At 47.7% G+C, this 27,929-nt stretch overlaps 1 protein-coding gene across 4 annotated transcripts; it reads right to left on the bottom strand.

Moving 5' to 3' along the window:
- Positions 1–14,359: 14,359 nt before the first annotated feature.
- Positions 14,360–27,451, bottom strand: LOC124088002 (cytochrome P450 4F3). 4 transcript variants are annotated; one of them, XM_046437254.2, is made up of 13 exons: positions 27,305–27,451; positions 26,720–26,918; positions 22,710–22,854; positions 21,607–21,660; positions 21,389–21,516; positions 19,486–19,607; positions 18,427–18,697; positions 17,283–17,349; positions 16,957–17,086; positions 15,397–15,530; positions 15,248–15,312; positions 15,037–15,119; positions 14,360–14,622 (listed from the first exon to the last, which is right to left on the bottom strand). In XM_046437254.2, exons 2-13 carry the CDS (start codon positions 26,915–26,917, stop codon positions 14,445–14,447), a joined length of 1,575 nt encoding a protein of 524 aa, XP_046293210.1. In that variant the 5' UTR covers position 26,918; positions 27,305–27,451; the 3' UTR covers positions 14,360–14,444. The 4 variants fall into 4 exon arrangements, with proteins under 4 accessions (XP_046293210.1, XP_046293208.1, XP_046293211.1 ...); XM_046437252.2 differs by lacking the exon at positions 22,710–22,854 and adding an exon at positions 24,356–24,500; XM_046437255.2 differs by lacking the exons at positions 22,710–22,854; positions 27,305–27,451 and adding exons at positions 24,356–24,500; positions 27,153–27,292.
- Positions 27,452–27,929: the final 478 nt, after the last annotated feature.

Below are 27,929 nucleotides of genomic sequence, written 5' to 3' on the forward strand. Positions count from 1 at the left end.
CTGAGCACCTCCGCAGTGCCAGGCAGTGGGAACTCCCTGCTCAGCAGGCCCAGAGGGGTCCTACCCTCAAGGGCCACCAATCTAGAGGGCAAAGAGGGTACCTGTAGCCCTACCTAAAGTAAATGAAGCTTGAAGCTATAAAGGGAGGGTTCTTGTGTGGATGTGCGTGATAATGCTGAGCACCAAGAACTCTAGAGTCACAAGTTTGTCCTGAGTTGATTTGAGCCTGATCTCATAGACTTACAAATCTTTCTAACTTCCTGTTGATAAACTCCATCTGATTTTCACTGATATGAGTATGACTTACTGTCTTCATGGTTTTCAGAGACTGGCTGAAATACTAATTGCTTTTGTGATAAATGTTTACCAAAAGGCAATGCTTTGCTGTCCTGTTTGTTATTGTCTTAGTGTGATTCCTGTCCTATGTATGCAGTGTCCAGCCACCTGCCACCTGCCACTGTGGGTTTCTGGACTGCTCTGATGCTGAATGCCCTTAACTGTTCCTGCCCCACCTGGAGAGAACAAGGACTTTGGGTTGCTTGCCCCATCTTTGTCCTTTTTCAGCAGGAAGCAGCTTGATGTCACCCCCCATTTTTCCACAGAAATGGAATATAAAAATTGACAGTGGGGAAATGTAACCGTGTCCACTTCATGCTTTGAATGTGGCCCTTGCTGCTCTGCCACTACAACTTATTTTTAAAACGGACATGTTTCTTTCTTTTCCTCTCTCCTTTCTCCTCCTTATTCTCTCCCCACCCCTGATCTCAGGGGAAACAGGATTACTTTTGTTCCCTATCCTAGGCAGTTACCTGTCCCTGAGTACATACCCACCGTAGGAATGAAGTCATCCAGACTTTGGGGATGGCACAGGAAGCTCTCAGAAATGACTATCTCTCAAATTAACAAGTGAATTACAACTCCAACAGAGATCCCATGGAATGTAACCTTTGAAACACCTCTTTAAAAGGAACACCCCTGTTCCTGCTGATGGGCAGAATCACAACCTCTGGGACAGGAGTACCCTCTGTTTCTCCTTCACTAGCAAAGCAATAAACCTTCTTTTTCCTTTTTCTCAAAAAAAAAAAAAAGTATGTGTTAGAGAAGGAATTTATACAACAGGGTGAGCATTTTGATGGGGGAGGTAACAGAGGATGTAGAAGCTTTGGTGGCCCCCCCCCCAACCCTAGAGGCCACCTCCGTCTGTGCTGTTAGCATGGAACATTCCCAGGGGCCGCACAGCTTTGCATGCTGAGGGGTTAAAGTTTGTTCTGTGGCATTGGGTTGTTTGAAGCTCTTTTGTGTCTTGAGGGAAAAGAGGGCCACTGCTAATTTTTATCTACCTGTCTGGTTGTTAATCAGAAACCATCTGGGGATCCTCCCTCCACAGTGGGCTGCTTATGTCGCCACATTAGCTCTGAGCTGCTTCAAAACTTTTCTGCCTGCAGCTCTGTGTATGATAATTAGGGAATTTTTAATTTACACAAGTAAAGGGAGATGAGAATTGCATGTCAACTTTTAATAAGTCCCCAGGTGTCCCTTAATATCCCATGGCGTGTTCACTGACAAAACTTGGAATTGGTTTCTGGGGATTGATAAGGCCCCAGTTGGGTGAGTTGTGCAGGTGGATGTTCCACTGGGATTTTTAATGTAAGGCAAGGCGCTAACCTGGTTCATCTCTCATGTGCCCTCAAGGAAGGATGCCCAGGGGCTTGGACCAATGGGCACTGAGAGCTGAACATGGGAGGGTCAGAAAACTTCTACTAATTGTCTGGTACGCCTGGTATGACACCATGGCATCACTTCAATAGAATTCTCTGGTGACATTTTTGTTTTCTGGAAGAGACCAGCTGGTTACCGATGTGAACTATTTCTCCTCTCCTTACACGCAGATTAATAGGCATGTGGAAACTTGTATAGTAGAGTGGATGGGTTGGTGTCTCGGGGCACTGAATCCCACTGGAGAGATGCAGGCTAAAATCCTGTGACTTTGGTGAAGTACCTTTACCTCTCCAAGCCTCCTACTGCCAAAAGGGAGTCTAATAATAATAGTCCCTGCCTCACCATGTGGTGCAGGTGAACTTGCGGGCACTTAGGAAATGCTCCATGAATGCTGGGTAGTATTATCTCAGTCCTAGAGGGTGTTTGCCAACCAAAAGCTTCTTTTAGCATCCTCCATGCATGCCTTTCATTGAACCTCATTGAGCGGTTTCTATGCTTTCTGCTCTGGGAATTCAAGCACAGAGTGAGCAGGATGAGGTCCCTGTCCTCCTAGTGTGAAGCAAACTATAGGGAGAAAATAGTTCACAAGCATATGAGTAAGTGAATAGAACAGTTACACTTATGTATCAGAGTGTGTTGTGGTTGGATATGGTTTGTTCCCACAAAGGTTCATGTCTCCAGTGTGGCAGTATTAAGAGATGGTGGGACCTTTAATAGGTGAGAACTAGTGGAAGGTGGTTAGGTCAATGGGGGCATAGCTCTCAGAAGGGATTAATGCTGGTTTCACAGAGTGAGTTATTTCTCAGGAGACAAAGTTGTAGAAGAGCAAGCCTGGACCTTGAATCCCTCTCAGTCTTTGTTTCTCGCCATGTGATCACTCTTCTTGCATGTTCTGCCATGATGTCATCCAAAATGTTATGATGTAGCCAAGGGGCCACCCAATCTTTTAACCTCCAAAACTGTAAGTTGAATAAACCTTCATTCTCTACAAGAATGAAGGTTTATTCAACTTATAGTTTGCTTATTTTGTTACAAGAAAAGAAAACTAAGCTGGGCGCGGTGGTGCACGCCTGTAACCCCAGTGGCTTGGAAGGCTGAGACAGGAAGATCACGAGTTCAAAGCCAGCCTCAGCAACTTATTGAGGCACTAAGCCCCCAGTGAGACCTTGTCTCTAAATAAAATACAAAATAGGCTGGGGATGTGGCTCAGTGGTTGAGAGTCCCCGAGTTCAATTCCTAGTACCAAAAAAAAAAAAAAAAAAAGACAACATTTTAAAGGAAATAAAAACAGTGTTGTGATTTTAAAATCAGGAAAACAATATTGGAAATGGTGGGCACAAAAGGCTTCTCTGAGAAGGTGACAATGTAGAACTAAAGAAAGAGGGAGCCATAACCCCAGTTGCTCAAGAGTCAGAGGCAGGAGGATGGTAGATTGCTTGCTAGTGTTTGCAAGTCCCGGGTACTTTCCCACAGCTCAGCATCAGTAATTATCAACCTTTGTTTGCTTTTTTGTTTGCAGTACTGAGGATTGAACCTGGGGCCTCACACATGCCAGGCAAGTGCTCCTTCACTAAGCTACACCCCCAGCCCCATTTGGTCTATTTCGTTTCATTTATAACCTCTTCCCACTAATTTGCTTTTATAATCAATGGCGCTCTTTAACTCTACCTGTAATGGCCTAGGTACTTTACCTGTATATCTATAGCATAGAATATCTTCTTTTAAGGTCATAACCCCATTTCAAGCACTATGTAACTTACCCTATATTTACTTAAGGAGGTATACTGAATTTTGTAACACTTTCTGTTTTTAGATTTTTTTATACATTATATATATATATATATATATATATATATATATTTATTTATTTATTTATTTATTTATTTATTTATTTAATGTGGTGCTAAGGATCAAACCCATTTTCTTTATCCATTCATCTCTTGACAGGCATCTCGGTTGGTTCCTTAACATGCTATTGCTATAAACATTGATGTGTCTATATCTCTAGGGTATGCTGATTTTAGGTCTTTTGGATAAATACCAAGGAACAGAGTAATTGGTTCATATGTCAGATGGATTGCTAACTTTTTGATTTCCATCCTGCTTCCTGATTTCCAAGACACCCAGGATTCTCCCAATAGATCTTCCAGAACCTGTATGACAGAGTAAATCCGGCCTCCTAAGCATCAGAGGGGAAGCCTTGGGATGGATCCCAAGAGCAAAGGGTTCCAGCCATAATTGTTTGAAATCCCAAGTCTGACTGTTCCAACAATCCTTCCATAGCTGGGGTGTTTTTGATTCTCTCTTGGTCTCTTCAAACATTTTTTTTTGTCTTGTAGAATGTCTTATAATTTTTTTTTATGATAGCCAAAAATGGCATACTGGGTAAAAGGAACTGCTTCAAACAAGCTGTTAGTCGTTGGTGGTGAGGTGTTGGGGAGTAGGACGCTCTACGGCCCCATGACTAGATCTCATGTGATCCCTGTGAGTGACCCGGTTCCTCTGGAGTCTGACAAACACATGTGTTATTCAGTTTCTCCAACCCTCCCCCTGCTGTCTCGCTCTCTCTCTTTCTCTCTCTAAAACACACACACACACACACACACACACACACCCCAGATGGAACAGGATGGCTAAAACTGACTAGGGTTGGGTATTTTCATTCTCGAGGTCATTAAGTTCTGTTAAAACCCCAGTTGCTAGATAAAAATAAGAAAGGAAAACAGGGGAATCCCCTGAAAATAGAAGGGAGATCAGTAGAATAGACCAGGGGGATTGAGGGGAAGGGGGAGGGAGGGGGAAAGGGAGGAATGGGGGAGTGAAACTGACCCAGCCCTATGACATCCATGAGCATACCACAGTGAAGCTCGCCTTCATGTGTATCTATAATGAACTAATTTTTTAAAAACAATTATGAATAAATAGAAGAAAGACTGGGAGAATAGCCAGAAAAGATAGGAGAGGAGAGGAAGGGGAAGTACTGGGGTTGTGATGGAGCAAATTAAATTCCATGCTTCTATAATTGTGTCAAAAAGAACCCCAATATTATGTAAAATGATTATGCACTAATTTTTTTCAAAACCCAGCAGGTTAGGCTGCAGTTGAGTAGTTTCCAGAGCTCAGACCTTGTAGGAAGAGCAGGATGCACGGGCATCCCTCCAAATGGCTCCTCTTCCCCGCCTCAGCCAGAAGCACACCCTTCCCATTTACAGTCCTGTGACAACCTGGTACACAAAAGAGGTGGCTGATAACTGGATCTGCCAGAATTTTAACTCTGCTCCTGTCCACACTGAGCTTCCAGCATTCTCCAATTACAGTGGACATGTCCTGCCCTTGGCTCTGGCATTTAAGAGGTTGCCACCCAGGGGACTTTTCATCCCAGTAAATGGCGACTTTCTTGATTTGCCTGTTTATCTTTTCGAGAGTGGACGCAGCAATATGTCCTGTGACCTGTGACCTCTTACAAATCTAAACGTTTGCCTTTTCAGCTTATTCACATTTTTACTTATTGTTAGGCTCAAGTAGCCACTCTTACTTTCTTCCATGCCAGACCAGAAACTGGAAGTCCAGAATCAATTCATTTTGACAGGTAACTACACTACTATTAGTTAGTTAATATTGCATTAAGTTAATTACTATTACTATTAATTAACCATCCTGCCAAAAGTTAGTAAGTTCTTAAAATGTCATGATACCCAGTGAGAACTCAAATATTGTTGTTTCCTCAAACACAACATTTCTCATCAAAATCCAAACAAGAACCAAACATTAATTCAGTTGTTTCATAGGACAATTTTACTCTATAATATTCTCACACTCAACTTGTTTATACCATTTATTTTCTGAACAAACTGTGTTATTTTTCTCCTATGAGAAGTTCTCTAAGTCATATGTGCTCGCTGTCTTACCCCAGTATCATTTTATGTGTCTCTGCAGAATTTAAGAAGAGAAGACAGGCCCAGGAGGACTGGTGCTGAGGGAGACTTCTTTCCTGGAGAGAAGCTGGGGGTGGTTAATGAGACTGCACCCCAGGATAAACTGAGGATGGAGGGGAAAGCAGCTCAGCAGATCTATGGCTTCTCTCAGATCCAATATCGGGTGAAAAGTTCAATACCATAATAACTGGATCAGTGACCAGATGTCTCATGTATGCCAGCAATGGAGATGAGAAAGTGCTTCATTCCAGTTGCTGTGAAACACATCCAAGTATCAGTCAAGTCCTGTGATCACAGAGCACAGCTCAGGCACAATAAGCCTTTCCCATTGACTTCTCCCTGCCAGGATCCCAGGTGAAGTTCTTCTCCCACCCCCTGGGGCACTGGTGACATCCAAAGGAAGAAAACCTTCATGCTGTAGATTATACTAAAGCTTCTTCATCCTGGAACTATTGATATTTGCTGCACATCAGACTATGAACCACATCCCTATCTCTACCCAGTAGAGGCAAATACCAGCCACACACAGGTATGACAACCAAGATTGTAAGGGTAAAAGAAATTGAAGTTAAAGTGTAAAAGTTAAAGGGTAAAGGACCAGGCATTGTAAACCTGCTTCTAAACTGCAAAGCCTGGGTTAAATTCCTGAGGCAGTTAAGACAATGCCCTACTGGCTATTTAGTTGATTTATAGCATTCAAGACCCTGTGCAGCTTGTCACGTAGGCTTTGCAGGGCCTGGACCAATCAGTTTGAATGTAACCCCCTCCTTAGGAATGACCTATCACTCCAGCCTGACCTGTTCCCGCCAATGTACATACTAATCAAGTCTAAGAATTGTTTGACTTTCCCGCGGTGTATAATGATTTGTTAAAGGAGACTGTGATGTATGTAAAATCCCCGCCCTTCCAAAAAAAGTGTACTTAAGCAGTGCTCAGCCCCTGCTCAGGGCTCTGGGCTGTTCTCCCTTCTTGAATGGGCACGGAGCCCTAGCATGCTAGATCAATAAATCCCCTTCTGCCAATTGCATGAGTGGTCACTTGGTGGTCTCTTTCTCCGACGCTTCGCCGGACCCTTACAGATATTTTGCATACAATACAATACATCTTTGAGGGTCAAATACTCCCACTTAAGTACCCCTGTTTTCTAACAATGACCTACTGAAAACTCTTGCATTTATGTGATGCAAATGAATAAGTGAACAGATACCTCAGGAACTCTGGGGCCAGAGTTTCAGGAAATCATTTCTTTGCATGATTGGCATTTAATTTGTCATATGAGAGCCTTACTCTCTTTCCTAAATGTTTTAGAAATGTTTAGAGTGTGTGTGTGTGTGTGTGTGTGAGTGTGTGTGTGTGTGTAAGTTCATTGAACACCTGATGGATATAAATCCCTGTAGCAGTTACTGGAAACAGATGAGCTGAACGCACTGGGAACTGCCTGGAGCTAAGGGTTCTGAACCCCCAAAGAGACCACTTGAAGGTGGGGACTGAGCTATCTTTGTTAGACCAGGACACAAGAAAAGACCACTGACTCCAATTAAAATCATATTAAAGCAAGCTTATTATTTCGACCAGCCGGGCTGCCTCTCCCTCCCAAAACTGCCCACAGCTTTCCTGCAGCCCAGCTTTATAGCCCAGAAAGTTACATAAAGGGGAGGGGGTTACAGATAACAAAACTCTGACGAGCATAACACAAAGGCTAGTTTACATTTTTGCTGGCCCTGACGTCAGAATTTATGAAGGTCATTAGAGCCTCAGAGAGGGTCATTATCTGGCCAGGGAAGGCCAAGATTGATGAGGCGTCACTAAAGTTTAGAGAGGGCTGCTATCTGGTCAGAGAGCCAGGCATGGGTGAGTTCAAGGCACGGGCAGGCATTCCAAGCAGGTTCAGAATTTGCAGTAATTTATAGTAAAACTGAAATGATCTTTTCCTGGCTTTGTGGAGAGATGGCTCCCAATTTTAAGAGAAAATCAGGCTGGGTCTATCACTTGGCACATTGCAAAAAAGCACATTGCCTTTGCATAGGTCCATTCCCTGTCTAGACTACCCAAAGATAGGATACAGAAATAGTGGATCAAAGTGGAAACTAACCTCGCCTGTGAGTTGGGTTGCATAAAATGCCCCTCACGCTGTCATCTGTTGCAGAAGCTACCTCTGTGAACCATGTAAAAAGAACAACCTCCTTCTCCCAGCTCTCTTCCCACCACCCACCCCTGCCTCTGGCTTCCTTACCATTCCTGGCCTGCAGAGCCTCCACTTGCCGGAACATTTCTCCCCACATGGCGTCTCTTTTGTGTCCACCATTGGCCGGTCTCTGCTGAGAGCCATAGCTAAGTAAGAATGACGCACGGCAATTTCTTTGTCAGCCTACCCCATGTTGCTTAGAGGGAGGACTCTCCATTGTGGAAATGGGCTTGCCTTGGACCCAGGTCATTTGCAGTGACTTTGCATGAAAGGTGACCTTGCTCAAGGACCAGGGCGGATCAGGGTTTAGGGTGGATGGGGGTTTAGGGCGGTTCCAGGTTTAAGGTGATTCCTGCTGGGAATAGGGCATATCCTGCTGCCTCAGGCGCCCACCTGCTCCTTGAGTTCCCGTTGAGTTCTCCCGGGATTGAGAGAGTATTTGGGATGTAGAGTGCTGGTGGATTTTCCCCAGAACGTGCTTGTAGAGTGCCGGTGTGAGTTCGGGAATAATGAGTGGCTCGTGATTTTGTGCCCAGCCAGACTACGGCAGGTCCCTGTGAGACGAACAGACCCAGGTTAAAGGCTGGTCGTAGTGGGAGGGCCACACACCGTTTCAATCATCACTCACATTTGGTGTCTAGTTGCTTCAGCTCATCTCTCACCTGGTTTAGAAAGAGCAAGACTGGATGGGAGAGGAAAGAAAGGATGTGCTCTAGAGCTTTAGGTGACTCGTCCCTTCATTTCCCACCACTAACCTCCTGCAGACTAGGCTCAGGAAGACCATTTTCTTCTAAGATGCTCATGCTCAGGATTGGAGGAGTGGCTGAGTGGGAAAGTACTTGCTTAGAGTGTACAAGGCCCCACGTTGACAGCAACAACAATAAAACAAAACACACCCTCCCAGAGAAACAGTCCAGCCATGCCTTCCTACTCCACCTCCACCTCAGCTCCTGGGGCCCCTGTCCACACACTACAGACTCAGGCCCTGTTTCTTTCCCATCGCCCATTACTAATGGCCTGGTCACCTCACCTCTGACCAGGTCCACCCCAAGGATAATGACCAACAAGCAGGGTCAGGACCACTGCCAGGCAGACAAACTTCCAAGGCTCATCCTGGGATAGCTGGGGATCCTGCTGCACTGTGGGGCATGGGGCAGGGCTCAGCATGTGCGTGCTCAGTCAGTGCTGGGAGGGTCAAGGCCTCCATTCCATGGAAGGAGCAGAAGTCAGTTACACACTCAGAAAAGTACTGGGATAGTCTGGGTGGACAAAATGACTCCTGCCCAAGCCCCTTGACTCACCTGGTTCCCAGAGTGTTGCACATGGGTTTTTCTTCCATTGGCATAAGGTCCTGTTCAGCCTCCAACCCACGGTGCCTACCTTCAGCCATGGCTGCAGCCTCCAAAAAAAACCTCACTCTCCTCTGCTGGGCTCATAGCCCTCGGGGTATTACTGGAGACACACCCATCCTGTAGGACATCCTCTCTGGGTGAGTCTGAATCACTCATTGCTAGAGTGATTAGACAGAGTGATCATGAGATTATGGGGATCCCGAGTTTCCCCCTCCTTCTTGGTGGTCAATCATTAAAGGGTACACTGGACATCTGGATGGACAAATGACTCCTGCCCAAGCCCCTTGATTCATCTGGCTCCCTGGGCATGCACGTAGGTTGTTCTTCCATTGGCATAAGGTCCTTCAGCCTCAACCCACAGTGCCTCCCTTCAGCCACGGCTGCAGCTCACTGTCCTCTGCTGCGCTCACAGCCCTTGGAGTTATGGCGACCTCTTGGGTGTTGTCTGGAGACACACCCGTCCTGTGATAGGCAATGTCCACTATCAGATGTTTCCTCCCTGGCTCTGCAAGGCCCCCAGGAACTCTAGAGACATTATCACAGTTCATGTCTTGGGGAGATGACACATTGTCTAGGGGAGGCCTTTTTGTTCCAAGTTTCTGCCACACATTCCATTCCCCTCCACATTGGTACATTGTAGCTTCCCTAGAGTAAGTTTGGAGATCGCTGATGCCTTTTCCCTCTAGGTTTCCTGTTACATTTGTTCGTAAAGAGCTTGTACATGTGAGAGAGGAAGCGGCTATGACAAGTTAGGAGCCACTTCTACAATTTTTTTTTTCTCAGAAGATGTGGCCAAAGTCATTTGGACCCATTTCTTTACCATTTCAAAAAATAATGTAGAGGGCTGAGGTTGGGGCTCAGTGGTAGATCACTTGCCCAGCATGTGCCAGGCCCTGGATTCCATCCCCAGCTCTCAAGAAAACTGTAGAATACCAAGTAACCTGGAGAAGTGAGCTCAGGGGCATGAAGAATCTCTCGAGGACCACACCCCTTGTTAGAAAAATTTCATATTTTGTATCATTTTTCTGTTTCTTTCCTTTCTGGCTATAATCCTGACTTTTTCTCATCTGGTTTTTAGCAGTTTGACTAGGATGGGCCAAAGGCTCTGTGTGCACGATTATGTCCCCATCCATTGGAGATTATGCCTTGTGTTAATCCAGGGATATTTTTAACTGGTGGGATCTCCAGCAATGTGGTGGCTCCATCTTGAGGCCCTTTAATCACCACCTGGGTCACCCTCCTGCAGCTAGGAGACGCCACCCAAGAGACCATGTGTTTGGCCCTCTCAGGATCCTGGCCATAATTTCCTTCTGTGGTTGCCTCAAGTGAGAACTTCAGGAATTCAGCTCATAGCAGAGCAGGAGAGAGATGGTCTCCTGACACTGGTAGGATGCTAAGAAGATACCAAATTTCCCTCTGCACCACGACTACCACCTCCACTCAATAGCTAGGAGACTCATGTGGCTGGTCCTAGAGTCATGGGGCAGTACAGTGGTGTGTACCCTCCCCTGAATCTCCTATGCCACCCAAGGGGAAGGCTTCACCTGCCGGCAGGTCCATCCATGTCATGATCAGGGGACAGTCCAGAGCGGGATCAACCAGCCATAGTTTTGGAGACAGGAGAAAGACACCCCAGTGTCTGCAGTTACTGAGCTCACTGAAGACCCACTATGTGCCTAGGAGCATCGGGCAGCCTAGGGCAGATATGCTGGTTGGCACCGCATTTTCATGGGCTTCATGGCCAGTACAGAGCATCTTTAAGCAGAAGCTTACATGTAAATGTAATACATTTAGACAAAGATTAATTTTCACATGTAAAACATTTCTTATAATTTAAAATTGGGATTTTGGATGAGAGCATATTAACAGTGATTATTGAGATATGTTGGTATTGTAGAATTTTATTTTTTACACTTTCTTCTATGGATACATATCATTTTGTGATAAGAAAAGGACTTGCAAGATAAATAAAGAGAAAAATAAAGGTGACTTTCCTCTAATACTGCATTTATTTATTTATTTATTTTGGTCTCACTTGGCCATCTGTGTTCCTCTCTAATTTTACAGCCAGTAGTCCTCCCATCCACCCAGTCTGTGGCCTCCTGTGTCCAGCGGGAGACACCTACAGGCAGAGAGAGGAGCCAGGGCAGGGGAAGCTACTGTCCGTGGTGCTGAAGTGGACACCCCCTTACCCCCACCTCAGCCCCCACCATTCCACCCATAACCTCACTCCTTTGTCTTCCCACTGTATTCAAAACCCCTGCAACTTCCACTACCTGCAACATCTAAGGGAGAAGGGATTTCTGGTTGTGCATCTTCAAATTTCAAGTTCACATTGGAGCCAGTAGCAGACCAGATCAAAGTTTCTCAGACATAACTGTGGATATTTAGAAACTACTGAATGTTCCAGTGGTTTCCTCCAACATCAGGTTGCCATGTTTTCCAAAACTCAAACATCTCTTTGGGGTTAGGAAGTTACCTCAGGGGAAGAGCACTTCCCTAGCATGTGCAAAGTCTTGGGTTCTATCCCAAGTACCATAAAGAAATAAATATAGAAATGTAAACATTTTTTTTTTATGATTTTAAAACATTTAAGCTTTAAAGTCACGATGCAAAAATAAAGAAAGGAAAAAAATTGGACTCGATGTACTGCAAATGCTTAGAAGATATTGGCTCAGTTATATTGTACATGCAGACTTGTAAATCTTCAAAAGAGAACAAAAGGGGGTACGATTAAGTAGTAAAGTAAGGAAGCCTTAGTGAGATAAATGATTTTCCCCAAGCCAAACAGCTAGTAAGTAGCAGACTAGGATTCTGATTTTGATAGGACAACCCCAAGAGGAAAGGAATTATCTTAGTCCATCTGGGATGCCATAGTAAAATAAATATCTTAGGCTGGAGAATTCATAAACAGCAAAAATGTCTAGTCACAGTTCTGGAAGCTGGAAAGAATAGGGTGTTAATAGTTTTGGTGTTTGGAGAAGGCCTGCTCATCATAGATGGAACTTCTGTGTGTTTCCTTGCATGTTGGAAGGGTAAAGAAATCTCCCACTGAGCTCATTCAAAAGAGGGAACTATACCCATTCATAAAGGATAATGACATAATCACCTTCCAAAATTCCCCCCTTTTCATGTCACAATATTGGACTTAAACTTATGAATCTGGGGTGGGGGGAGTACAGATCACAAATAATCAGACCCGAGCATGGACCCAGGGTCATCTGCCCAGATTGACTCTAGCTATCTATCCCTTGTTCCTGAAAGTAGACCTTGTCCTCATGGTCTGAGATGGGGCTCCAGTTACATAATCGATATTGCAAGCAGCAGAAAGGATGAAGGTAGAAGATGGGGACAGACTGTCCTAGTTTTCTGTTAGCAAAAGCTATCAGAATTATCACAAAACCTTTGACTTTTCCACATGTGACAGGACAAAGTCATTTAATCAAACCAGCTTCAAGAAAGTGGTTCAAATATAATCTATATATTCCAGAATGCTATGCATCTTAGCAAAACATTGATGATTCTAAGAGGGCAAAGATGGATATCAGGATAAACAATCCACAGTCCCTGACCAGTCCACCCCAGACACTCCCAAAATATCCACTGTACACTCGCCTTCCTAAACACAGGAACACAATCATAAAATCTCCAAAGGCTACAAACACAAAGTTCATCTGTCCTCTCCACTTTGCTCTCTTTTGCAGAACTTTCCCACAGATAATCTTTTGATGATAAAAACCCATATAATAAACATGTTGAGCCAGCTCTGGGTCACTGTTCTCAACTAGAGGTCAGTGTCTCACCTGATCCCAGCTTTCTCTCTTAATGTTTGTGTGTCTTTATTAATACCCCATGGCCCCTTGCTGGTTTCTAGAGTTTGGCCATGCAGGTCACGGCAAATGATCATCCCAATATATCCAAAAATTGGATAATCACAAGATCATGCCAACTTAAAATCTCACTGTAAGCTAGCTGCTTCCATTAATTGCAGACCAAGTTTGGATTAAGTTCCCCACTGCTTTAAAACAACTTTTAAGGCTGGATGCTTTTCCAGTTCCATAGGTGAATAAGTGATGTGAAAAGACAGAAAGGAATCACAAAACTGGCTGGGGTTTAGTTCACAGGAAATGGCTTTCCTAACATGGACCCAGGGTTCCATTTCCAGCAAGGGGGAAAAAAAGCAGGCATTATTCTGATGAAAGCAGAAAGCTATAAATGAAATGAACATGAAGTAGACCTTTGTTCTCAAGTCAGGAAAATGGGAAGCTCATGAGGAGATGAAAAGAATCAAAACCCAGGAGTGAAACAAGAGGGGTTGAAATCTCCAAGATCCTCTTCACAGAAGTGGGACCTCAGGGGATGTCTCTAGGCAGGGAGTAAACTGAAATGAAGGAGACCTCACGTGTCATTGCAGAGTGAATTAAACTGCCCTAATGACCTTGGATACCACAAGCTTTGATCTTCCTTTCACATAATCTACAGAACACTGCTTACTTCACATTGTGCAATTATTCAAACACGACAGCCACTATCAAGGTAAAGATAACCAGCCAATAAAAAGTGACCCCAATAAAAAGGTTTTTAAAAATCAGCAAAAATAACAGGCAATAAAAATACAGCGACTCCAATGATCAGACACAATGTAAAACAACCATGCTTAGTCATGCTCAGCTCAGAGCGCGGGCCCATGCTTGGTACCCGGCTATCCAGAGGATGAAGCAAGATTTGCGCTGGAGCCTAGGAGTTAGACATTGATCTGCATAGATTCTGTCTCTAAAAGTAAGAAAAGCAGAAGATGGTGGGAAGGAGCAGGAGCAAAGAAAACACAACTGAGTTTGCTATTTTTAATAAACCTAGTAATTTAGTAGCCACAGCAACAGTGAAAAAATCCCATGATGAGAAAATGCAGGCTACATTAGGAGATGCGAACAGAGGTAAGGATGGTAAATATTTAGTGTTCTGAGCGTTTGTGACTCAGAGGCTCAACCCTGCCCTTACTCTAGGTCCACCTTCTGCTCCAAACCCTCCCAAGACTCCCACCATGTGCTCAGGGGCTGTGAGGCCAGCCAGAGCCAGCGAGGGTCGGGCCTCACCTCCCGCACCTAGGCCACCACTTTGGTTGCCCGACGTCCCCAGCGCCCCCTGCTGACGCTCGGTGAGACTCAAACGCAGGTGAAACCGTTTTATTGCTGGTATCTGCCCAGGTAGCTTGGGGGATCTGCATGGAGGGGTCCCCGGACCGGCCTCGGTGGGTCACGACGCGCTGGAGCTCAGCGGCTCCACGCGCAGCCAGAGCCCGCCCTCGGCGCGCAGGATTAGCTCGGGCTTCCTGCGCGGCTCGGTGTCGTCGGGCAGGACGCGGAAGCGCAGCAGCGTCAGCGCCAGCACCACCTTCATCTCGCTCATGGCGAAAGTCTGCCCGATGCAGTTCCTGCGGGCGGGGTGGGGACTCTTACTGCGCCAGGGACCCCCATCCAGGACGGGATCCCCCTTCCGACCCTGAACAGCCTGAAGGGCAGCGAGGGGGGCTGACGTGCCTGGACCGTTGTGGGTGATCCTGTCCCCAGAGCCTGGCCCAAGCCCCCCCCACACACACACACACACAACTCAGCCTAGAAGCTGGGGTGGGAAGGCTCTGAGCACACGGTGAGTGGGCCCCATTTTGGACCGACCTCTTTGGGGACACACCCAACAGCCACTCTCCTAACCTCGGCACACAAACTACAAGAGCGGCAGGAAAGACACCAGCATCTGACCATCCGCAACTTCCCCCCTTTGCGCACTACCATCCCCAAAGTCCCGATGCCATCACCCCTCCCCCATCTCAGACTCCAGCTTTCCTTACCTAGGTCCCGCGGAGAAAGGAATAAAAGCTAGAGGTGACCTGTCCTTGGCGTTTTCTGGGTCAAAGCGGAAGGGGTCATACACCTGGAGGGGAGGTCCACCAAGACACAGTTGCTGGGTGGGGTCTGCCAGCACACCCAGGGAGAGACAGGGGTGCGTGTGGTGGGGTCAAAACGCCACTCCACCCCTGCAGTGGACAAGAATGGCAGCACCTCAGGGTTCGGCCACACAGCTGGGTTGTGATGAGTCCCGAAAATACTGATGAGGCAGGTGACTCCTGTGGGAGAGAAGGGACAAGGTCCAACTGCCTGATGGAGCCCTTTTCCTGCACAGGAGCCTCCTCCCCCTGCCTTGTGGGTACCTTTGGGGATGACCCGGCCGTCGGGGAGCACAACGTCCTGGGTGCAGCAGCGGGAGATAACTGTAACTGGGGGGTGCAACCGCAGACTCTCCTTGATGCACATGGTCAGGAAGGGCAACTGGGCCAGGTCGTCCCTAAAACCACCACCACCCCCAAATTATCCCGAGAACAAAACAGAGTTTGCCGGCGTCTGGGTGAAACCTTTTCTCCTTCTCATAAAATAAGCCCCAGATGGATCAAGTATTTGAGAATTGGAAAAGCAATTAGGAAAGGACTGGAGAAGCTGTAACTAGGTATCTTTAGAAGTTTTTCTTCAAACACAGTATCCAAAAAAAAAAAAAACAAAAAAACAAAAAAAAAAAACACCACTGTAAAGAAGTCAATAGTTTGCATGAAAATAAGTGTCCTTGATACTATAGAGAAGAATAAAAATATAAACAAGTAAAAAACAAAATACACACATTTAATTGTGTGTGGGGGGTATCAATTTTGTTTTTTTATTATTATTATTGTTTTTGTTGTTTCAAGACAAGGTCTGGCCCCCAAACCTTGATCCTCCACCTCAGCCTCCCCGGTAGCTGGGATTACAGGTGTGCACCAGTAAACCCAGCTCACTGTACCCACTACAGCTCTTCTTCATCCCCCTCTGTCTCTCAGTCCCCCCTTCTCTTTCTCTGTACTCTCTTTCTCTTCCTTTCCACCTTCTTCCTTTTCCATCTGAGCCTTTCCTCTTCACACACAAACCTTCACCTCTCTTCTCCCCTCCCCCTTCTGTTTTACTCCTCCTCCCTCTGCATCGCCCATTTTGGTAAAGACTTGCTTCTTGACCTAGAGCACTGTTCCTCAGATGAAAAAGAAAATTCTTCTGCTAATCATTCAGGGGCTCAGTTGAAACCATTATTTTACCTCTACCCTTGTTTCTCTTCCTCTCAACCCCATTCCTACCCTTGTATGCTTGCAGTGTCCCCCACCAGGGATCATTTGCCCACCAATCTGAGAGCTCCTGGAAGGAGATCCCGGGACTGTTTCCTTCTCAGGTCTCTAGAGCACAGAGCAGGGCTGAGCACAGAATGGGGGATGGGAAGACAGTGTGGGCCTGTTTTCTGAATGAAGGCTGCACCGATGAAGGATGCAGGTGCTCTGGGTACAACAGATGACTTTTACTTCCAGGTATCTCCTATGAATCCTTGGATTGGATAGGAAGTTAAGAATTACGTACAAGAGAAGAACAAACTTTTAGGAGGTGAAGATCCTTGAAAAAGTGCTATTTGAAAGAAAATAGAGGAAGTATAGGGGAAGTCCACTTCCTGACCATGGCTGACAGTCCTGTTCTACCCTCACAGATTGTCACAGTGTCACTGAATCTCCCATAAGTTCAGATCATTTGTCCCCAAATACTGCAAATGTACCCTTGCTAGTCAGGTTGGGTACTAGGCCCTGCCTCTGAATTGGATCCTATTCCCACAAAGCAATAATGAAATCACAAGCATCTTACCCATCCCCACCTGGGGAGCAGGGCCCATGAGAGGGGCTCAGGGAGGGCCTTGAGGACTCACTCACCACTCAATCTCTTTAGGATCACGGTCCCTCAGCAGGTCTTGCACCTCCTTCCGGCAGCGCTCCTGGTATTCCGGGTGCTTTGCCAGGTTGTACAGGGCCCAGGAGAGACCACTGGCCGTGGTGTCATGGCCTGAGGGGCAGTCAGGCAGCCTTGGGCCTCTGGGCTGCTTCTGCACCAGAGGGTGGACAGCGCCCAAGCATTGAGGTCCCAGGAAGGATGGGAAAGAGGAGAATGGACAGAATGCAGTGATCCAGGGTCCACCCAGCCCATCGCTGGGGTGGAGAGACCCTCCACCCCCTCTGTAGTCCTGCACTGGGGCCCTCACCCTCAAACATGAAGGTGTCAGCTTCTGCTCTTATATCCTCATCCGACAACTCTTTTCCATCTTCATCCTGGAGAGAAGACAGGACATCCCACACCCCAAATTACACCAGGTCTGCAGGATCTTCAGTGTGACTGACACAATCTCTACAGATCTGACTTCAGGGGCTGGGGCTGGGGCTCAGCGGTAGAGGGCTAGCCTAGCCCATGTGTAGGCGCTGGGTTCAATCCTCAGCACCACATGAAAATAAATAAATAAAATAAAGGTATTGTGTTTGACTACAACTAAAATACTTAAAAAAAGATCTGTCTTCCATCCAGAAACCCAAGCCACATGCACCCCTAGACCTCTGTTGGTCACCATCATCTGAATCCCCACCACACAGTCATCCTGCTGGGCTTCCTTGCCTCCTAGTTTGTCCCTGGCAGGAAGAATAAATGATCCATGAATATTTTCATATTCTGTATAATTTCTGTATAATGAGGAATTTCTGAGAAAGGGTTACTTACTGGAACTTGGGTTAGAGGATTATTAAATGGCAATTTACCTTGGACATTAAGCATTTAACATTCCAAATACATTTGCTCACACTCTCAAGTGAGAATCTTACCTTAAGTCCCCAGAGGGATTTGGTTCTCAGGCTAATTGACTTTACCTTTCCACTGAAGATAACTTGTTTATTCTCCAGAACAAAGTTTGTCCCCTCCCTCTCCACCCTGCCAGAAGAGCAATTGTGCCACCTGTCCTATATAAGCTTAAAAACTCAAGATTTGAAGCTTCAAAACAGATTAAAATCTTGCATCATCTGGGGAAGGAAGAGTTGGGAATTGGGAACCATTGCTACAATCCTACTCAGGGTGCCATTACTGTAATAACTGGATTTTGTATGTCACTTAGTCACTTATGGAATTGATCAAAGTGTTTGGTGCATTTGTCAACATAGATATAGATACAGATATAAATGTAGTATACAAACTTCTTAACTTGCAAATAGATTAAATTATCAGGCCCTTCACAGTTTCAGACTATGGAGTCCCCTGCTGGCTGCATCCAAGAGTTATCTCTAAGACCTATTCAGTTCTAGCTTGATCCTCCCTTCTCAGATACCTCCTATGGCTTCCCAGTGTCCTCCTGTTGAGAAGCTCACCTTGGTCAGCAGGAGCACATCGATGAAGTCCAAAGTTTTGGACTCAGCCTTGGCCTTGAGGAAGTCACTAATACCGTGATCAGGGAGGGTGCGGCGCCGCTCCTGGATGACAGCATCTGTGAAGTCATGCACCAGGCGGCAGGCCTTACGGAAGCGCTGCCCACTGGGGCTGAGAAGGTACAGGAAGTCCATGTGCATGAGGAGTTGCTCATTTCTTTTGACCACAAGGGCACTGAGCTCCAAGATGGCAGCAATATATTCACTGGGCTTCCTGTAGGATGAGGACATAAAAGGAGGCAACAGCTCAACATAACTGATGCCCAAGGAGAACTTCTCACCAGCAGCTGGGAGCTACCTCCCATCAGGAAAAGTGAGTATCCAGCAACACATGGCCTCTCAGATACACAGTGGATATAGGCCATCAGGTTGACTTTCCTTTGTCTCTTCTCTCTCTGCATCCCATCTCTGTGACCCACCTTCATGCCCCAAGGAACCCAGAGCACAGTCTGGACATCAAGCTCCTCTCCTTTGTTCAGTATCCAGTCCTGTCCTCTTTCCTGCCTGATACTGTCCACAGCTCACACATCGTTCTCTTCTAACTGGTCCTAGAAGCAGCCCCTGCCCTAGCCTCCTTGCACCCAGTGTTAACTCCAGGTACTGTCTACACGAGAAGTCCCACAGAGTTCAGCTCTGATCATGCCCATCATCAGCTCAAACACCTTCATTGGTTCCCTGAAAACCTCCTGATAAAATTCACACTCCTTTGCCTGACTTTCAATCTCCTTAAGACCAACCCACTCCTGCCACTTGATCCTCATCCACAGAGTCTCCTTCTTGCCTGTTGTACACACTCTGCTCATCTGAGCCCCCTTACCTTTACTCAAACAATTCCACCTACTTGGAAGAACTAATTTCTCTCTCCCCTTCCCTGTCCTTCAGTGCCAGTTCTAACTCACAACCTCCTGGAAGCCTCCTCTGGCCCCTACACATAGCCCTCCCTCCCCCACGGACTCACTTGAGTCCCTGGCCTAGGTTCCAAGACCTTAGGAAAGGACTCACTCCTGACAATTGCTGTCGAAACTGAAGACGCATTTCTGCAGACTGTCCAAGGTCATGAGGCTGATGTGCTCAAACATGTCCAGACAGGCGCTGCCCTCTGAGACCAGTCGCTGCCACTTGGCCTGACCAGAAAAGAGAACACGGCTGGGGCTTGGCCTTGGCTCCCAGAGCCCCTGCCCAACTACTCCTACCAGGATGGACTCTTCAGAGCCAGCCTCATTGAGAGTCTTCAGTCCAAGGCCCCCAAACCCAGGGAGGATCATGTTCAGTAGGAGCAGAAGCTGTTCCTACTGAGAAATGAATGCCCAAGGCTGGCAATCAGTCCAAGTCCCAGCACTGCCTCTGTGCACCTTTAATCACCTGTTTGCTTCTCCGAAGTTCCACATGTCAAATCTTCAGCAACAGTTAACCTGATCTGCTTCAAAGGCTGATTATCAGAGATTAAAAACCCTGCTTCACCATTCGTGCTCACTTACTAGCTAGGTGATCCTGAGCAAACTCCCTAATTTCTCTCACACTCAGAATGATTATTTGTCATGGGCAAAATAACCTGTGCTATTCATTGTTGTGGAAAATAAATTGGACAATATGTATTAAGCAATTGGCATATGGCATAATTTCTGGTATACATCGAGTCTTCAGGGTTAGCTTTCCTCATCTTCATAGAGAGATCTTGATTTTAAAAATATTTTTAAAAAATCTCTTATATTGGGAGAAGGAGTCATGCATAGATACTGAATGCAAGGTTCCTAGCCTGGACCATTTCTCAAAGGTATGTTTGTAGAAAATAACCCCAAAGGAAGATGGAATGACTCCTCTGGGTGAGATTCAGGCTAGTTTCTGTTTGCTATTAAAGCAGATTCCCTAAATCTAGTGTAATGGAATATATCAATGAGCAGGCACCTAATGAAGCCAGCCTTGTCACCACCATGGGATTCGGTGGCTTGCAGCAAAGATTAAAGCAACAAGAAGCACAGGTTGCTTGGTGAGTCATGAGTAATCAACTACCCTTTGCCACTGGTCCAGGAATCTCATGTCTTCTGGAAGAATCCAAGAACTGATAACAAGCTAACTTATTAACTTACAAGTAAGAAAAATCCTAAGCACTTCACAGAAACCTCATCCCCAACATTACCCTACTTCCTAAATCCACATCTTTTGCAATGTGATTTTTCAGCAAGAAAAGAAGGAGAATCTATTTTACCCCCATTTGCTTATGTGATAGAATTCTGACTTTGGCCCATACAATGTGACTAAAATGAGGTCATAGCTCAATGAAGCCTATACTTCAAGAGACACTGCAGCCTCCTCTCACACCCATGGAACCCTATCTCTGCCTTGGATCCCCAGATTATCTTCTGAAGGGACAGAATCATGCAGAAGAGTACAGTTGTCCGAGATGAGGACATTCTACATCAGTCAACCCCTAAACATGCGAGGGAATCTTCCCAGGGTCATCAAAGTTGCCTACCTGACCCACAGCTGATCATATACCTTGAGTGATTCCATCTGCATCCAATTTATTTAGAAGAACCAGCCTACTGACTTATACCCTTGTTAGCAACTCTAAACCTCATTGATTTTCAACCAATGGGTTCAGAAATGACTTGTTAACAACAAATTCATCAGCACTGTGGCTTTACAGACCTTCTGTGAGAAAAGCATAGAAACTAACCCCTTCTGAGCACCTACCATGCACCAGGGACATAACTCCACTATATTATTTAGGACAACTTTTAAGTACAGATTTTTATTCCCATTTTACTAATGTGGAAACCGAGGCACAGAGAGAAAGACCAATGGTCTCAAAGTGGTTCATCAGAGCCAGATCTGTAGATCGGCTCTGTCTGTGACCCTTCTCCCACCCGGGTTCAACTTTGGACACTAGGTTCAAGAGACTCACATGCATGACATTCGTACTGTCATTGAAAATCTTCATATAGGGCTTCAGGATGTTGAAATGGAAGGCAGGTGTCAGCAGGCGACGATGGTGGTTCCATTTGTCACCAGAACTCAGCAAGAGCCCATCCCCTGGTAGGGCAGCCATGGGCAGTGGGCAAGGGCACCACCTCACCCTGGCACCCAGGGTTCCCCCAAGCCCTGTCATCTGCAGTTACTTACCCAGCCAGGGCTTCAGGAAGCTGTAGAAGATCACATCCTTCAGTGCAACCGCAGCTGACGTGAACAAGAACAATTAGGGCCATGGAGAGGGGTAACGGGTGGACTGTGGGAGGAGGTGGAGGCTCCCAGGCAGGGCTTGCACTTCCCCCCTCTAAGACCAGCATAGCAGGAAGGATTCCAGGGGAGAGGAAATAGGGAAGAGGGAGGAGGCTAGAGGGGACCAGGCCAGGCTGCAGCAGCAGAGCCATGAAATAGCTACACACGGCACAAAACAGACCAGCATACCTGGGCGTGAGTCCTACAAGCTCCAACATGTTCTACAACATTCTAGCACAGCACAACACTCCACAGAACTTATAGGAAACCCTGTCCACCCAGCACCATTTGACATCTCCTGACATAGACCCGAGACATGTGACAGGGACACTTGTTATGTCCTGACATGGGCAAAACATACATGACCCGCCAAGACATATACAACATCCTCTGACATGAACCAGAGAAGGTCTAACGTGACATCTGTGCCCCACAGACAGAATTGAAATATGGTCCTATTCATATCCCAAATATGGCCCAGATGTGACCCAGCACATGTTATCCAATGTGACCTGGATAATAAGACCTGCTTTAGACAACACTCAAATTAGGTCTCAGTCTCTTCTCCAAGGGACTCTGGGACCCAGACTCCAGACAAACCACACACATGGCCCAGATGAGGCCAGCAGAAAGAAAAGATAATCTACAACAGAATCACAGACAAAACCACACGGACTCTGACATGCCCCAAATGTCCTTGGCCACAACAGAGCCCTAGGCAGGACCATCACCAAGGATCCAGGTGTAACCAGGCATACATTAGCCAGCTGTAACCAGGATCCGGGAGTAAATGTACATTGGCAAGTTGTGGCCATTCAGCAGATGTCACATAGACATGCTCCAGACATGAGCAGACATGACCAGAGGTTAGACAGGTGGGGGTCCAGGTGAGACAGAGGCAGGAGCATCACTGCTGCAGCCCCTCCAGCTTGCACTAGGTCCCCGAACAGCTTGAGGCAGCACAGAGACCTTGGCAGCAGGCCAGCTGGGGTCATGCCAGTGTCTACCTGGAGCAAAGAGCACCGGCTTGATGCAGGTGGGGTGGAAGATTCGGACCACTGGGTTCCAGGGCCCCACCCACCAGCAGCACACATCCCCAAAGGTGCTCGCCAGACCCTGCGTGTACAGCAGACCTTCTTCTGAGCCCCGGATCTGGAGAACAAACAGAACCGGATGCACACTCCCCTGGGCTACCAGAGAAGGACCTACAGCACTAGACCAGGACAGGGAGTGCAGGGAATTCCACTCAGCAGGTCATCATCCTCCATGCTGAGCCCTGCCTGGGCTCTCTGCCCACATCCTCTGCACATAACAGTCTGGATCCCTCAGCTACAGTCACAGAAATACTCCTTCCCCTCTTGCATCCCAAACACTACACACCTGGGTCATCTTCCATTCAGTTTCCCAGATAGGCATTGAGGCTCTGAATGAGAAAGTCACATACACGCTCATGGCCCTCCAGATAGTGAGTCACATGCCTGTGACCAGAGTCTGAATCCATATGCTGAGTGCTTAACCACTAACCTGCTTTGTGTTCCCCCAAACAATCACACTGGGGGTCCCATGCCTGCCAAGACTTGGGCAATCAGAATTGCAGTGATTAAATGGGAAATCTACCCTCCGATTCAGGCCAGGACAATTGAAGTGAATAATGGGTCATTGATGGGAATGCTGGGGGAATGAAGAGCTCTTTCATGGAAGTGAACTTCGGGGGCTCTTCATTCAAGCCCTGCCTTGAACGGAAAGTGGTGCCAAGAGAGCAGACAGATCTCTGGACATTATTTGAGAGCTGGATCTAACTGAGCCCGAAGATCAGCCTCCCTGGACTTTACACTAAACAGATTCCCTCTCTGACTTAGAGCACACCGTAGTGAGTCTCCACCATCCACAACTGAAAGAGACTTGAGCAGCCAGAGAGTCAGGGACCTGCCCCAATCACCAAGCACTTTGGTATCAGAGCCGTTGCTTTTCCCCCTGCTCAACTTGGTCTAGCCAAGAATGGGAAGGGCAGGGGGCAGGGGGAATGAACTAGGCTGGGGTGGAGTCTCCTAAGAAAGACTCCTAGGGCCTGGAGCAGGAGGGCAGGGAAAATGCAGGGGACAAGCCACAAGAAGGAATCCACCCACCAGAGTTGGGTATCGTGGAAATAGCAGCCACGCTCCTCCTCCAGCCACAAGCCCTCCTCGTGGCTCTGGGTCTGCAGAAGGGCAAGGCTGGGGCAGGAGTGGCAGAGGGGCTTGGGCGCATCCCCTGCCCTGCTCTGGTAGCTCCTCCTCTAGGAGGGCTCCAGCTGCCCTGGCAGAGACCCTGCTGTCCACCAGCTGCCACAATCTGTCTCCCTCCAGCCCATACAAAATGTTGGGGTTATTGGTCCAGATCCATTTCCTTGAACTAGGGGATCCCTCCAGGAAAGAGCCCTGGATTAAGGCCTCTTGGGACTCTGGAGGCACTGAGAACACTAGGGTGGAGGGGTGACCACAGTGGAAGAAAAAGACAGTGAGATGGGGTCTGTGGAGCCCACGAAAGAGAGAGGAAGAAGGCGGAGAGGAAGAGGGAAGAGGGGGCTGGGCGAGGCAGGGGCCCACGGAAGCCTGTAGGTGGAGGGCACTCAGATGTGTCATAGCGCCCACCACCAAGAGCTCTGCATGGGTACCTGAGGCACTGAGGACAGATCGGACGATGTTGGGGTGGCACAGAGTGACGATGGGAATGATGGGGCCCAGCCATGTCATAAAGCCCTGAGGATAGGTGCCCACCAGCTTCGACACTTCCTTCAAGCCCTGCTCTGTGGGTTGGATCTGAAAACAAGGCAGGGGTGGTCACCTCCTAACATGGTTGATGTCAAGTGTCAGCTTGTCAGATGTCCCCTGAAACATGATTTCTGGGTGTGTCTGTTGGGTCATTTCCAGAGGAGAGTGGCGTCTGCATTGGTAGACTGAAGACGCACCCTCCCCAGTGTGGGTCCCCTGAGGGTCCAGAGAGGACGTGCAGGCAGGGAAAGGACAGGTTCGATCTCTCTTTGGAGCTGAGAACTCTTTCCTGCCCCTGGACATCAGAACTTCAGTTCTCAAACCTTTGGACTCAGAACTTAACATCAGCAATCTCTACCCAAGGTTTTTATGCCCTTAGGCTCAGACTGAACTAATGACACCACCATTCCCTGGTTCTCCAGCATTGATAGTGTGTAGTGAGACTTCTTGGACTTCATAATATATGAACCAGTTCCCCTAATAATCCCCTCTTCTCTCTCTCTCTCTCTAAATATACATACATATGTGTGTGTGTACGTATATATACCACACATGCATACGTACATACACACATATCTTATATACATATGTACACAGATATATGTATTTATTTATGTTTGCGTAATGTCTCTATATATGTGTGTGTACGTATATATATGCATGTCTGTATGTGTAGTACAATCATGTGTATAGTAGTCCCTTAAGATTGCAGTGTAGCTGTTGGGTGTGGTAGTTTTCACCTGTAATCCCAGTGACTCAGGAGGCTGGATTAGGAGAATCTTGAGTTCAAGTTCAGCTTCAGGAACTTAGTGAGGCCCTAAGCAACTGAGCAAGACCCTGTCTCTAAATAAAATATAAAAAAGGGGCTGGGGATAAGGCTCAGTGGTTAAGCACCCCTGGGTTCAATCCTTAGAACACAGCAACAACAACAAAAAATTACAGTGTAGCTGAAGAATTTGAAGAACGGCTATCACCCAGCACTTTGAGTGTTCTTTTTCTGTGTTCGAATACTTTTAGATACATAAATACTTAGTATTGTGCTCCACTTGCCTACAGCTTTCAGAAAGGTAACAGGCTGCCCAGGCATGAACCTAGGAACAACAGGCAACACCACGTAGCCTGGGTGTGTGCACGGCTACACCGTCTAGGTATGTGTGAGGCCACCCCCTGGTGTAGGCAAAGGACAAAATCGCCTCATGACGAATTACTCAGTAGGGTTCCCATGATTGAGTGATGAAGGACTTTGTGTGTGTGGTGTGTGTGTGTGTGTGTGTGTCCGTGTCCTTTCGTTCTCTTTCTCTGGAGAACCCTGACTAATAAACCATCCCAAGAGCCACAATAGGGGCTTCCTACGGCCTCTGCAGGTGGTTTGCCTTCTGCAGTGAACACATGTCCCAATTTTGTAAGGATGGAGGGAATCTCTGCCGCTCCTGTCCCATCCCTCTCAAGACCCTATCCGAGTCCCAACAGTGCATCCCAGGGCAGACAGAGAAGTCAGGTGACCTCCATCTCTCCATCAGGACTCTCCCACCCATGAGCACCTGCTGCTACCCACATTCTGGCAGATCATTCTGCGCATGCTCTCACTAAACCTGTGCCCTTTACAAGGGAAGCAGCCAGAGCACAGCTCCCTAAAGTGGAGGGCAGATCTAAGGTCAAGGTTTAGAGTAATGGGTGGGGTCGAGGAAGGCTTCTGCAAAGGGAAGTGGCAACCAACTTCAATCTGGGTTGGGCAACAGGGCCCATGGGTTCATCTTAGGGGAGAAGAGAGATAAGAGGAAGGCGCCCCAGGAGGGAGAAGGGGGAGGCAACCCAGACCCACCTCTTGGCTGAGCTAGTCCACGGGAAGCGATTGCTCATTTCCGTGAACATCCCGAAGCCCATAGATGGGCAGACACAAAGAAATGGTTCAGGTAGGAGCAGACCTGGTCAGCACCCCTGTGGAGGACTCAAGTCCAGCAGCAGAGAATACGGGAACACCAGGGGGTCCTCACTCCGTGTAGCCCACCCTGGGAGCCCCTCAGGGATGCACCAACGCGGCAAAGACAGGCCAGAAATGAATCCCAAAGCAGACTAGGCCGCGGGAACAAGGAGGTAAGAGGGGCTCGGCCCATCCCGGGGTGAGCACACCCCAGAGCACCTGCCTTCCTTGTTCTCTGCTGTCCGAGACCTTAGCCCACCCGACACCCAGCTCCCTGAGCCCCATTCCTGACCCCTCAGCAGTCCATACACCCCTATAGCCCAACCCAGCCTGCTGCCACACTCACCATGCCCACGTGACCCAAGAGCCAATTCCGTTTGGGGGGCTGCGGGAAACATTGGAGGCGACGAGATTTTTCGTAAAAAGCATAGATCCAGGTCAGGCTGCGGGCCAGGAGCCAGGAGGCCCCCACCAGCAGCAGGAGGACCCAGGGAGAGGCTTCCGTGGGCCCCAGTCCCAGCCAGGACAGGCTCAGCTGTGGCATGCTGCAGGAAAGAGGGGACAGAGGGTGAGCTGCGGAGGCCCAGGAGAGACGATTTCTCTAGGGTCCCTGGGCAGGGACAGTGGTGTGAAAAGGGCAGGGAGGGCTCAGAGAGGGGAGCAAGAGCGAGGGCAACCCAGGGAAAGCATCAGGGAGAGCAGAGACGAAGGTGGAGGAGGAAGAGGAGAAATTGGAGATGGGAGGAGAACAATGAAGGGAGACTGATGAGAGTCCAGACCTTCCTGAGTCATAGACAAATTTCCGGGGACTGTTACCCAGAAACCACCAGTTTCCCAGGCTGGCTGGCTCCCTGGAGCTGCCCCAGCCCTGGGCAACATCCTTCCCATATCAGGTAAAGATCCTCCAGTCCCACCAAATCTAGTCTGGCACCTTCTGTCAGGAGCAGCTTGTCCCCAACAGGCTCTTCTCCTCTCCTCTGGGATTTCTTTGTCCCTGGTTGATGACCTGGAGGAATCTGTGGGAGGCTGAGCTGGGCTGGGCTGGACCAGCCAATCCCAGCAGGCCTGCCTGGGCAGGCAGCCAAGAGTGGGGGTGGAGCCAACTGGGTGCAAAGGGGAACCCTTCCGTGGTCACGGGCACGGGCACGGGCATTATGTCCTTAGAACTTGGCGTCTCCTACCTGAGTAGAAAACATGTTGTGGGGGGTGAGAAAGGGTGACTGAGTGATAAAGTCTACAGCCCCACCTGCTCTTTCAAAGCCAGGGTGCAGGAGGTCGAAGGATGGATTTATGAGTTCAGGAGAGCAGGGCCAGGCCAGGCCTTCCCCCAGAAGGTCTCCAGACCTCCTCTCCAAGCATGGACTGCGGGAACATCACGCACCATTGCTCAGTGAAAAAACAAGGAGGCTCAGAGATGGAGACCTGTGGCTGACCAGCTGCATAGCCTGGCAAGAGTTCAAGTCCTGCTTCCAGGCAGCGCAAGGCCTGGAGTGAGACCTGACTTCTAGGAGTAGCAACAAAGAATCCAGCCCTGCCGAGCATTACCTGGATCAGAT

The sequence above is a fragment of the Marmota monax genome, unplaced genomic scaffold (assembly GCF_021218885.2).
Source record: "Marmota monax isolate L192 unplaced genomic scaffold, Marmota_monax_Labrador192_F-V1.1 WCK01_AAM20220418_F8-fsc00021, whole genome shotgun sequence".
Classification (NCBI taxonomy): domain Eukaryota; kingdom Metazoa; phylum Chordata; class Mammalia; order Rodentia; family Sciuridae; genus Marmota; species Marmota monax.

What these genes read in the sequence shown, in the direction of transcription:
- LOC124088002 (XM_046437254.2), bottom strand. Translation starts at nt 26,917, where the DNA reads ATGCCACAGCTGAGCCTGTCCTGGCTGGGACTGGGGCCCACGGAAGCC. An exon ending in ACAGTACGAATGTCATGCAT is followed by an intron (nt 19,608 to 21,388) that starts GTGAGTCTCTTG and finishes TTTTCTGGTCAG; the next exon opens with GCCAAGTGGCAGCGACTGGT. An exon ending in GATCCTAAAGAGATTGAGTG is followed by an intron (nt 15,531 to 16,956) that starts GTGAGTGAGTCC and finishes TGGTGGTTTTAG; the next exon opens with GGACGACCTGGCCCAGTTGC.